This window comes from Octopus sinensis, linkage group LG16, assembly GCF_006345805.1.
Source record: "Octopus sinensis linkage group LG16, ASM634580v1, whole genome shotgun sequence".
In the NCBI taxonomy this organism is placed as follows: domain Eukaryota; kingdom Metazoa; phylum Mollusca; class Cephalopoda; order Octopoda; family Octopodidae; genus Octopus; species Octopus sinensis.
The window spans coordinates 13,296,946-13,309,941 of NC_043012.1; the positions used below are offsets into that span (position 1 = coordinate 13,296,946).

At 37.5% G+C, this 12,996-nt stretch overlaps 1 protein-coding gene across 1 annotated transcript; it reads right to left on the reverse strand.

Annotated features, from left to right (window-relative positions):
* Positions 1 to 10,870: 10,870 nt before the first annotated feature.
* LOC118766633 (neuronal acetylcholine receptor subunit alpha-7-like) lies at positions 10,871 to 12,423 on the reverse strand. The gene has a single exon (XM_036510187.1). It carries the CDS (start codon positions 12,017 to 12,019, stop codon positions 10,871 to 10,873), a length of 1,149 nt encoding a protein of 382 aa, XP_036366080.1. The 5' UTR covers positions 12,020 to 12,423.
* Positions 12,424 to 12,996: the final 573 nt, after the last annotated feature.

Consider the following 12,996-nt stretch of genomic DNA (forward strand, 5'->3'; position numbering starts at 1 on the left):
TATTTCAGCTTTCATAAACGTTTTATGTATATCCGAATGAATTATGTGACACAGACCCCTTGTAGACTCCTGCGACAGCATAATATACCAGTGATACTACCTTTCTGATGTATTCTTCTTGTTTGCACTGAGAGAATGGTGATTTATAAATAATTTAATTTAATCATAGTTATAATTGATTTTTTTTTTCATGTTACGCATATGTTGCTGCTAACATTTGAAACGATCCTATGCATGGATTAGTATTCTATAAAACTTTAACACACCTACTCCATCTTTAATTGCTTGATGTGTTTATATAGGATACGTGTTCTATAAATGCTCATAACACACCTTATAATTATATATATATATACTTGTATGTATTGTATGAAATACGTTCTGTCTGTGTATAAGTCTTCAAAAAATTACAAAAATTGATTCCAGGTGAGAATACGATCGATAAAGCCGTGGGAACGTGTTTTTGTGCGCGCAAGTAATCAGCTGTTGCCACTACCTTTTCCGTACCCTTGAACATCCCGTAAAGTAAGTTAGCTTCAAATTAGTTACTTAGTTCCCTAGGTTATTCCTTTTAATCAGAAATCTCCCCAAGTTGATTTCCTAAATGTTTTATCGGACAAACTTATTTTTGTCCCAGGTACGTTCTAATATATTCATCATGCTTTTCCATCTAGATTTACCTCCAGGTAACCCATTTGCATCGTTTTTGTCCTGCTTTACTTCCGTCAACCTGTACAAGACTGCACCTTCCATTTTTGTTGTTTTTGTACTGCTTAAAGGCACGTTTCTTTCCTGCCAAGCTTACTGTTTAAACAATGTTCTCCCAGTCAACAGCCTTATTATTACTGGTACTTTAAACTCTTCGCTTCCACATTTGTGAGAATAAAATCGTTTTTCTTCAGAATAGAAAAAAATCTATATTTTTTTATTCTTTTGCTGGTGTCTGAAATTTAGGTTAAATCAGTGGGAGATCGGACAAGTTGTTTTGAGAAAATTTCGTTTTAACTTTTGACAACTCAGCACCGTCCATTGGACGGGGGGACGATTTACTCGTGTATCTCTCTATATATAAACGGCAGTTTGTCTGTGCGTGTTTCTGTGTGTCTGTTTGCTTGTACCCTCACCCTGACCACGGCTTTCAACCGATTCTGATGAAACTTGACACACACATAGCCCAATGTCATAATTCAAAACTAACGCAGTGAAAATTTTGAAAAGTTCCCCCAGTTCTGAAAAAAATCGATAAATTCGACATGGGGTCGAGAATCAGAAACACAAACTTTACCATCATTTTTTTCCATTTTTTTGTTATTTTTTGGCTATAACTCTCTAAAAATGCTTTATAGTTATTTCCCTTACAAACATGAGCAACGCCGGGCGATACTGCTAGTTTATATATAAAAGTGAAGTTGTGTGTCTGTCTCCTACGATTTAGATTCCTAACTACTCCCACAATTTGCGGTGCAGTGTAACCAAAAGCGGGTATCTTATAGTCGTGATTCATATCGAGCCCTTCCGGGTATTAGCGCGCGTCTACGATGAGTCTACGATTTAAAAAAAAAATTACCATCATGTTTTTCCATTTTAATGCATTTCTTTCGCTATTATATAAGGGAAGTAACTCTCTAAAAATGTCTACGATGAGTCAACGATTTAAAAAAAATTTACGATAATTTTTTTTCCAATTTTAATGCATTTTTTTGCTATTTTTTGGCTATAACTCTCTGAAAATGCTTACATTCTTCTTCTTCTTGTTTCAGTCATTTGACTGCGGCCATGCTGGAGCACCGCCTTTAGTGGAGCAAATCGACCCCAGGACTTATTCTTTGTAAGCCCAGTACTTATTCTATCGGTCTCTTTTGCCGAACCGCTAGGTAACGGGGACGTAACCACACCAGCATCGGTTGTCAAGCAATTCTAGGGGGACAAACACAGACACACAAACACACACATATACATATATACACATACATATATACGAAAGGCTTCTTTCAATTTCCGTCTACCAAATCCACTCACAAGTCATTGGTCGGCCCGGGGCTATAGTAGAAGACACTTGTCCAAGATGTCACGCAGTGGGACTGAACTCGGAATCATGTGGTTGGTTAGCAAGCTACTTACCACACAGCCACTCCTGCGCCATTATATATATATATTCTCTCCCAATTTCGCAGTGTGTGTATGTGCATAAATAGATGTATTTACGGTAATGTATCCCATTGCTTAGGTTATAATATTTCATTAATATATGTTTTGATGAACGTCAAATCTGATAACAAGATTGCTTTACACCATTCAAGGCCTCAGAGATCAAAGAGGGGTGCCGACAGAAATCAAAGAGGGGTGCCGACAGAGATCAAAGAGGGGTACCGACAGAGATCAAAGAGGTGTGCCGACAGAGATCAAAGTAGGTGTCGATAGAGATCGAAGGGGGTGCCGACAGAGATCAAAGAGGGTGCCGACATAGATCAAAGGGGTGCCGACAGAGAGCAAAGAGGGGTGCCGACAGAGATCAAAGGAGGTCCCGACAGAAATCAAAGAGGGGTGCCGACAGAGATCAAAGGGGGTGCCGACAGAGATCAAAGAGGGGTGCCGACTGAGGTTAAAAAGGGTGCCGACAGAGATCAAAGTGAGTGCCGACAGAGATCAAAGAGGGGTGCTGACAAAGATGAAAGGGGGTGCCGACAGAGTTCAAAGAGGGGTGTCGACAGAGATCAAAGAGGGGTGTCGACAGAGATAAAAGGGGGTGTACAGAGATCAAAGAGGGATGCACAGAGATCAAGGGAGGTGCCGACAGATATCAAAGACGGGTACCTACAGAGATAAAAGAGGGTGCCGACAGAGATCAAAGAGGGGTACCGACAGAGATCAATGGGGGTGCCGACAGAAATCAAAGAGAGGTGCCGACAGAGATCAAAGAGGGGTGCCGACAGAGATCAAAGGGGGTGCCGACAGAGACCAAAGGGGGTGCTGACAGAGATCAAAGTGGGTACCGACAGAGATAAAAGAGGGTGCCGACAAAGATCAAAGAGGGGTACCGACAGAGATCAAAGGGGATGCCGACAGATATCAAAGACGGGTACCTACAGAGATCAAAGAGGGGTACCGACAGAGATCAAAAAAGGGTGCCGACAGAGCTCAAAGAGGGATGCCGACAGAGATCAAAGAGGGTGTCGACAGAGATCGATTGGGGTGCCGACAGAAATCAAAGAGAGGTGCCGACAGAGAGCAAAGGGGTACCGACAGAGATCAAAGGGGGTGCCGACAGAGACCAAAGAGGGTGTCGACAGATATCAAAGATGGGTGCTGATAGAGATCAAAGGGGGTGCCGCCAGAGATCAAAAAGGGTGCCGAGAGATATTAAAGACATCAAAGAGGGGTGCCGACAGAGATCAAAGAGGGGTGCCGACAGAGATCAAAGGGGGTGCCGACAGAGATCAAAGAGGGGTGCCGACAGAGATCAAAGAGGGGTGTCGACAGAGATCAAAGAGGGATGCACAAAGATCAAAGGTAGTGCCGACAGAGATCAGAGGGGGTGCCGACAGAGATCAAAGAGGGGTGCCGATAGAGATCAAAGAACGGTGCCGACAAGGATCAAAGAGGGTGCCGACAGAGATCAATGGGGTGCCGACAGAGATGAAAGGGGGTGCCAACAGAGATCAAAGAGGGGTCCCGACAGAGATCAAAGGGGGTGCCGACAGAGATCAAAGACGGGTGCCGACAGAGATCAAAGGGGGTGTACAGAGATCAAAGGGGGTGCCGACAGAGATCAAAGAGGGGTACCGACAGAGATCAAAGAGGGCTACCGACAGAGATCAAAGAGGGATACCGACAGAGATCAAAGAGGGGTGTCGACAGAGATCAAAGAGGGATGCACAGAGATCAATGGGGGTGCCGACAGAGATCAAAGAGGGGTACCGACAGAGATCAAAGAGGGCTACCGACAGAGATCAAAGAGGGTGCCGACAGAGATCAAAGAGGGGTGCCGACAGAGATCAAAGGGGGTGCCGACAGAGATCAAAGAGGGTGCCGACAGAGATCAAAAAGGGTGCCGAAAGATATAAAAGAGATCAATGGGGTGCCGACAGAGATCAAAGAGGAGTGCCGACAGAGATCAAAGAGGGGTGTCGACAGAGATCAAAGGGGTGCCGACAGAGATCAAAGAGGGGTGCCGACAGAGATCAAAGACGGGTGCTGACAGAGATCAAAGGGGGTGTACAGATATCAAAGGGGGTGCCGACAGAGATCAAAGAGGAGTGTCGACAGAGACCAAAGACGGGTACCGACAGAGATCAAAGAGGGATGCCGACAGAGATCAAAGAGGAGTGTCGACAGAGATCAAAGAGGGATGCACAGAGATGAAAGGGGGTGCCGACAGAGATCAAAGAGGGGTGCCGAAAGAGATCAAAGAGGGATGCACAGAGATGAAAGGGGTGCCGACAGAGATCAAAGAGGGGTGCCGAAAGAGATCAAAGAGGGGTGCCGATAGAGATCAAAGAAGGGTGCCGACAAGGATCAAAGAGGGTGCCGACAGAGATCAATCTGGTGCCGACAGAGATCAAATGGGGGTGCCGACAGAGATCAAAGAGGGGTGCCGACAGAGATCAAAGAGGGTTCCGACAGAGATCAAAGAGGGGTGCCGACAGAGATCAAAGAACGGTGCCGACAAGGATCAAAGAGGGTGCCGACAGAGATCAATGGGGTGCCGACAGAGATGAAAGGGGGTGCCAACAGAGATCAAAGAGGGGTGCCGACAGAGATCAAAGGGGGTGCCGACAGAGATCAAAGACGGGTGCCGACAGAGATCAAAGACGGGTGCCGACAGAGATCAAAGGGGGTGTACAGAGATCAAAGGGGGTGCCGACAGAGATCAAAGAGGGGTACCGACAGAGATCAAAGAGGGCTACCGACAGAGATCAAAGAGGGGTACCAACAGAGATCAAAGAGGGCTACCGACAGAGATCAAAGAGGGATACCGACAGAGATCAAAGAGGGGTGTCGACAGAGATCAAAGAGGGATGCACAGAGATCAATGGGGGTGCCGACAGAGATCAAAGAGGGGTACCGACAGAGATCAAAGAGGGCTACCGACAGAGATCAAAGAGGGGTACAAACAGAGATCAAAGAGGGCTACCGACAGAGATCAAAGAGGGATGCCGACATAGATCAAAGAGGGGTGTCGACAGAGATCAAAGAGGGATGCACAGAGATCAAAGGGGGTGCCGACAGAGATCAAAGAGGGTGCCGACAGAGATCAAAGAGGGGTGCCGACAGAGACCAAAGAGGGTGCCGACAGAGATCAAAGAGGGGTGCCGACAGAGATCAAAGAGGGTTCCGACAGAGATCAAAGAGGGGTGCCGACAGAGATCAAAGAGGTGTGCCGAGAGAGACCAAAGGGTTGCCGAAAGAGATCAAAGAGGGGTGCCGACAGAGATCAAAGGAGGTACCGACGGAGATCAAATGGGATGCCGACATAGATCAAAGAGGGGTGCCGACAGAGATCAAAGAGGGATGCTGACAGAGATCAAAGGGGGGGTTGACAGATATCAAAGGGGGTGTCGACAGAGATCAAAGAGTGTGCCGAAAAAGATCAAAGAGGGTGCCGAAAGAGACCTTCCCTTACAAACCCGAGCAACGCCGGGCGATACTGCTAGTATATATATATATATATATATATAAATATATATATATATATATATATATATATATATATATATATATACTGTGAGTGGCAGATAGATACATACATACATACATTATATTGATTCAGAAGTGGGTGTGTGGTTAGAAGACTGCTTCTCAACCAACATTGTTCCAGCTTCAGTCAGACTGCGTGGCAACGCGGGCAAGTGCCTTGTGCCATGGTTTCGGTCCGCCAAAAGCCTTTTGAGTGAATATGGTAGATAAACACATATACCAATGATTAAGTAATGTACAAAATAATAAATATAACATATATATTTGGTAAAATGACTATACATGTTTCGTGGCTATGTTTAAAGATAAAACAATAAAATAATTAAATGAATAATTATACGTATATAATCTTGTAAAATACGAAATACCTTAACAAATATATTCTGGTGTAAGTAGAAATAGAATAAATAGGTATAAATATTTATTATATGTATAAAAATAAAATTTTAACTTAAAAGAATAACAAACTATAATATATCATTATTACTAGAAAATAAAATGCAATTAATTAAATTATTTAAAGCAAACAAATACATATATATATATAATACAAAATATATATTAGGTGAAAACGTAAATACTATAATTTAATCTATATAGATTAAAATTAATTATTTATTTATTTATTTAATTTATTACGTTTATTTTTATTTTTATAATGTGATGTAACTTATTACATATAATTTACTTTGAGAAGTAGTTCTGTATGACATTATATTATTTAATAGTTAGGAAGTTTATATGTTATGTAGTAAATCATTTAATTAAATAAATTTAATATTAATTGATATTTTGGTCAATGCTATAAGTGAATGTAATATTAAATTTATATATCCTATATATAAATCAATAATATAGTATATTTTTATAATAAGTGTGTATATATTTGAACCATTTTCTATTTTTGATTCTAATATGCTTAGCTTGTACTAGTATTATGTATATAACATGAAGTTTGTTTTTAGTATATATTTTCAAATGTAAGAATGATTTCGACACGAGAAATATCATGTAACTTCGTTAGAGATGTTTGCAAATATAATGCTATCTTTTTAAATCTTGGTTTATTATAAACATATGTAATGATACGGTACATGCATTTGATTAAATATTGATTCACATTAAAATATTATGATATATTTGTGTGACACTTGTACGTGGAAATGAAATAAATTATTTCTACAAAGTAATGTAATAGGACAGCAATGTAGCAGTATTGTTCTTACGCCAAACAAAACGCCCATTGGCATTTTCCCATCTAGACGCTCCGAAACAATGTGAATTGTGACTTTCATAATTTTTGAGATCGATCAAACAGTACCAGTTAACCGGTAGAATTTCTGTCACTCACGTCTCCCGCATTTCAAAACTGCTGACCTTTTGCCATAAGTTTAAACCAATATTTATTCAAGATTATAAATTGTATACATATAGATTTATATTGAAGAGTATACCAAATATGTTTAAGTGAATGTGACATAAGATATAGATGAATATATTTAAACATAGTGCATAGGAAATACATAATTAGTGCAAAAAAAAACATCGTTATTTTAGCGCTGCAATCACTATAAATAATGGAGGATTTATCTGGATATTTTCTGAGTAAATAAATATATGATATGTCGTAATAGCGTTTGCAAATATCAGACAATACTATTTTGCAAGGGGCATGTTTATTGCATATCACCAGTTAATAACTATGAATGTACATTAGAACAATTGATGTTTTATTGAACATACGTTATAAATATATGTGTGTGTGCGTGTGTGTATGGATATATATATATATTCATATATATGTGTATATATATATGTATATATATATATATATAAATGTGCACATATATATATATATGTGTGTATGTATATATATGTATATCTATATGTATATATATGTAAATATATATATATGTGTGTGTGTGTGTGTATATATATATATGTACATATATATGCATGTATATATATATATATATATTTATATGTATATATATATATATATATATATATATATATAGATATATATATATATATATATATATATAAAAATGGTAAATAATTTTTCCGTGGTGTTTCCTACAACCAACAATTATTTACCGGTAAATTTCGGTATGTAAATATGACTTTTAGCGCCAGGAACTTCTGTAGAGTTCAGTATATATTGTAAATATAATTAAAAGGGCAGGCAACAGGTTGCTCCGCCGCATACCAAGGGAATTAGAAATGGCAGTCAAAGACTGTTTATTTCCATTTTCTACAAGTGGAGGTTCCATATACGACAACCCTGCAATTCACATACGCAAAATCGGAGTAGTAAATAAACGAAAACAATCTCCTACCGTTAATGATGAACATGTATCTAGATCGTAGACTAGAAATTGCCTAATTTCTTTCGTCAACACCATATTCGATAGATTTATCAAATGCCACCAGCCCCCACCTCTGACCAGGCGACATCAGATAGTGGGGGGAAGTGTGCAGATGTTAAAACTAAGTAAACGACTGGGACCGTAAATTTTCCCTCCAACATTCTGCTATGCGCGCCACCTGGGTGATCGCAATGGAGTAAGAAATCCACATGGTAATACAATAAAAAGTGTAAATAATTTTTCCGTGGTTTTTCGTACAACCAACAATTATTTACCGGTAAATTTCGGTATGTAAATATGACATTTAGCGTCAGGAACTTCTGTAGAGTGCAGTATATATCTATATATATATAAGTGAAGTTGTGTGAGTGTCTGTCTCCTACGATTTAGATTCCTAACTACTCCCACATTTTGCGGTGCAGTTTAACCAAATTCGGGTATCTTATAGTCGTGATGCATATCGAGCCCGTCTGCGTATTAGCGCGCGTCTACAATGATTCTACGATTTTAAAAATAATTTACCATCATTGTTTTCCATTTTAAGGCATATTTTTTTAAAGGGAAGTAATTCTCTAAAAATGTCTACGATGAGTCAACGATTTTTTAAAAAATTTACCATCATATTTTTTCCATTTCTAATGCATTTTTTGCTATTTGTTTGCTATAACTCTCTAAAAATGCTTTATAGTTATTTCCCTTACAAACCCGAGCAACGCCGGGCGATACTGCTAGTTGTAAATATAATTAAATATAATTAGGCAATTTTTAGCCTACGATCTAGAAACATGTTCATCATTAACGGTAGGAGATTGTTTTCGTCTATTTACTACTCCGATTTTGCGTATGTGAATCGCAGGGTTTGTCGTATATGGAACCTCCACTTGTAGAAAATGGAAATAAACAGTCTTTGACTGCCATTTCTATATATATATATATATATATATATAATATATATATATATATATTATATATATATATATTATATATATATATATATATATATCTAGAATTCACTTTACCACACACCGAACTTTTCAGAAATAGCAGCCAAAATTTGGCTATTTCTTCAACTGAAAATAAAAGTCTCCAGACAATGCATACTTTACCATATTTTTATAAATTAATACTTCAAATATACCGTAAATGGTCTTTACATACCGAATACTGCTTGGTCGAATTTATTAACAATTAATTAATTCGACCCCCTTTTTTGATAACTATATATATAGATAGATAGATAGATAGATAGATAGATAGATAGATAGATAGATAGATAGATAGATAGATAGATAGATAGATAGATAGATAGATAGATAGATAGATAGATAGATAGACAGATAGACAGACATAGATATAGATATATTACACAGTTTCCAAAGCGTATGAGTGACCGATATCATAACACTCCACAGGAATGGAATTCTATTGAGCATCATGGTCCCTTCTTAAGGGCCAAGTGTACTGAAGAATTATGGAAAGAAGTGATTGCTTTAAAAACACAACGCCCAGAGTTAGAGCATTTTAGTGTATCGAAACATTAGTATCCATGACAAAAGAAAATCATGTGTGAAAAGTAAAGGCTCTGTGATGCTTTTGATTCCCCAGGATAGAACATTTTTTGCTTGGTTTTTATGGGCGTGTATGTGTGTAGAGCGATGCAAGGTTAATAGAGTCCGCCGACGTAGGAGAGTAGAAATTTGAACTGTTATTGTTTGTGTGTATGTGTGCAGGTGTGACGTGTTAAGCTGGGATTTAGGATTTAGGAGTGAGCCCGACTATGTCTGTTTGAAGGAACACAGACAGTAGTTTTGAAGTCTAGGCCTGTGTATGACACGCTACTGTATAGAATTAGTGCATGCAAAATGGAACATAAAGCGATAATGGATGGGCGTTCATTGAAAGGAGACAAAAAAATAAGACAAGATTAGTTCCTTGGAATAGCGTGGCAACCTTGTCAAGTTGCTTTTCTGTAAATCATGTGCCCAGTGTAAATTTGAAAGTACAATAAATGTCTTAGAATCATTTCCTTATTTTAGTAAACTCTTTAATTAATTATCATATAGGATATAAAGTGAGTGACATGATTTCGACTACCAGCTTTATATTGAATGCATATATTTAATACATAAAATCCAATGCGCATCACTATTTTCTTTTATGCCTTTGCGGTGCCTAAAACGAGGAGATATTTAATAAGGATTTCGAAATAAACTATTTTGAATATAATCAAAGGACAGATCCGTCTTTGCCAAATTCATCATCTTTCTTTTATTTATTTTGTATTATTTAGATTTAAATATTATAATTTAATGTAGCATAGTATGTCAAACTTGAGGTGAAGAAAGATCTGTTGTTTTACAAAATTATTTTAAAAGCGTACCAGACATTGTGCAAAAAGCCGGTGTATTCGAAATTCACTTGTCTGCGTCAACTCTTCAAATGGTTCTTAGATAAAATATAGAATGTATGCGCATTGAGTTAGGTTTTTGTTAGTAACTTCCGCTTCGCTTACGTGCGCAGGTTGTTGTAGTTGCTTGACATAGTCTTTCTGTGTGTTTGCTAAATTACAGGAAAGCAACTGCAAAGATTTTCACCACATCTGAGGGAAATAGGCGTAAACGATTAGGAAAGGAAATAATTCTTGATGTCGTTTTGTTGAATTATAAATTCAGCTAAGAAGGTATATTTTTAATGAAATTTTGTTTTAACTATGTGCGTACACAGGGTCTGCATTGCCTCTCTGATGCCTTATTATCTTTCATTATGTAATAGAAAAGCATCAGACTACTCTTTTCTGTGTCTTACTAAAAACTCGTCACAGCAAAATATATATAAAATACGAAAAGGAATATAACAATTGTTGACAAAAATATTTTGTCTAGCTTCTGATAGTTTATAAAATGTCTTTTAGAAATATTTACATCTCTTACTTCAGTATTATGTTCATCTGAGGTTTCTATGACACCAACTCTATTTCTGGATCCTTTGGATTCTCGTGTAATTTCTGGAGTTAAATTGATGTCTGCTCCAGTCTGTTGAGCATAAAGTTTACACACAAATACCGATTCGATAGAGGAACATCCACTGACAAATGTCAGAATCAAAAGATATATTAGATATAAAGAGGGATCCTGTGAATTATTGCCCAATATTTTTTCAGTTTCAGAAAGGAAAACGATGTTTGTAAGAAAAATAGTTATTGCAGCACAAACTTTCTCTCCAGATGCAGCTGGCAATAAATGAACGGAAAGGATCAATAATTTTAACATTATTGGGGGTATAATTTTTGTTATTGTTGCACTGCTAACCTTTCTCTTGCCGTGAACTGTAAGACCAACTGCCATAACATCCTCAGTTTCCTTCTCTGTCTCAGTAAAGGTGAAATCCCATTGATTTGATTTAGTTTTCAATTTTATATCAATATCAAATTCCTCTATCATTACGTCCATAAACATCTGATGATCAAGGCAAACAGATACATCACATTCGTGCACATCAAAAGGATAATTTTTAACGTTAATCCTGCAGTATGTTTTAAATATTTTGTCTATATGTAAGTGAACGAACCCATCTTGTTTGACAGTGACTTCCTTGTACGGATCGAAACTGAAATCACCTGATACGGTATTACATATTTGAATATTGGGATGCCAAATATCAGATAAGTAAGCATCTATATGGCTTTGAGTATAATTTGAATCACTCCATTTCAGATTCTTGTCCTGCCATTTTATGCCGAGATTCAGATGACTTACGAGAATACCTTGCTTAATGTCTAATCCCATAATATTCTTTATGACAAGTGTCACATTTAGGCTTAATTCGGTCTCATTCGCAGCAACAGGTGTAATTTTCTTATCATAGTTTTTGAGTACTTCACGTCCCAAGTAATAATAATCTTCTGTAGAAGCGCTTCCAATTGATATAACAATTAAGGCAACTATCAATTTCATGATGAATAATTGAATGGGAATATTTCTCTCTATTCCTCCCTTGGATGTTAAACGTCTGAATGTCTCAAAGTACGTATATTGCGCCCTGCTGAATATTTCCTTAATAAATTTGAAAGCACGGGATTTTTTCACAGGTGCTCTAAAATAAAAGTATTGTCAAACAGATTGTTTATGAGATATATAAGCGTTGTATATAATTTCTCTAGAAATTTATAATATAAGTTTAAATTAGCTTGCCTTTCCTCTGACGGTCTAAGTTTATGAAATGGAAACAGAAAGTGGTTTATATATTTAAGCATGCCATATCATGAATGTTTTCAGGTATCATCACTTCCAGATCTGTGTAGCAGTACAGATTACATTCAAATGTATGAAGCAATGTTCATGATTTCCGGACGTACCTAGCAGTGTTGTACGAACTATTAATTTCTTCAAGTAAACACCTTTAAATAGAGTATACTATTTCTTTCTAGTCTCCCTCTCTCTACCTACCTTTCTCTTTATTCCTCTCTATCTATCTATTTATCTATCTATCTATATATATATATATATATATATCTTTTTTCCTCTGTCCCTCTCTGTCTCTCTCTGTCTGTCTCTCTGTCTCTCTTTCTCTCTCTCTGTTTTTCTGTCCCTCTATCTCTCTATCTATATCACCCTCTCTCTCTCTCTCTCTCTCTTTCTCTCTCACTGTCTCTCTCTGTCTGTCTGTCTGTCTCTCCCTCTCTTTCCCTCTCTTTGTCGAATACATCTTTTATCCTTTTCTTATATATACTATGTCATTTGAGACAGTTAAGTGTTAGTTTTCCCAAAAGGTTAAACATGATCGGACACGCCGAAATTATCAACTCTTGTTTGGTTAAGCACAAAAACAATAACTAAACTTGTTGCTAACCACTGGGTTTTCATCATTTCACATTGAACGGTAGTTGTCATCACGAGTCTTTCTTTAATATATTAACTTTCACTTTTTCACT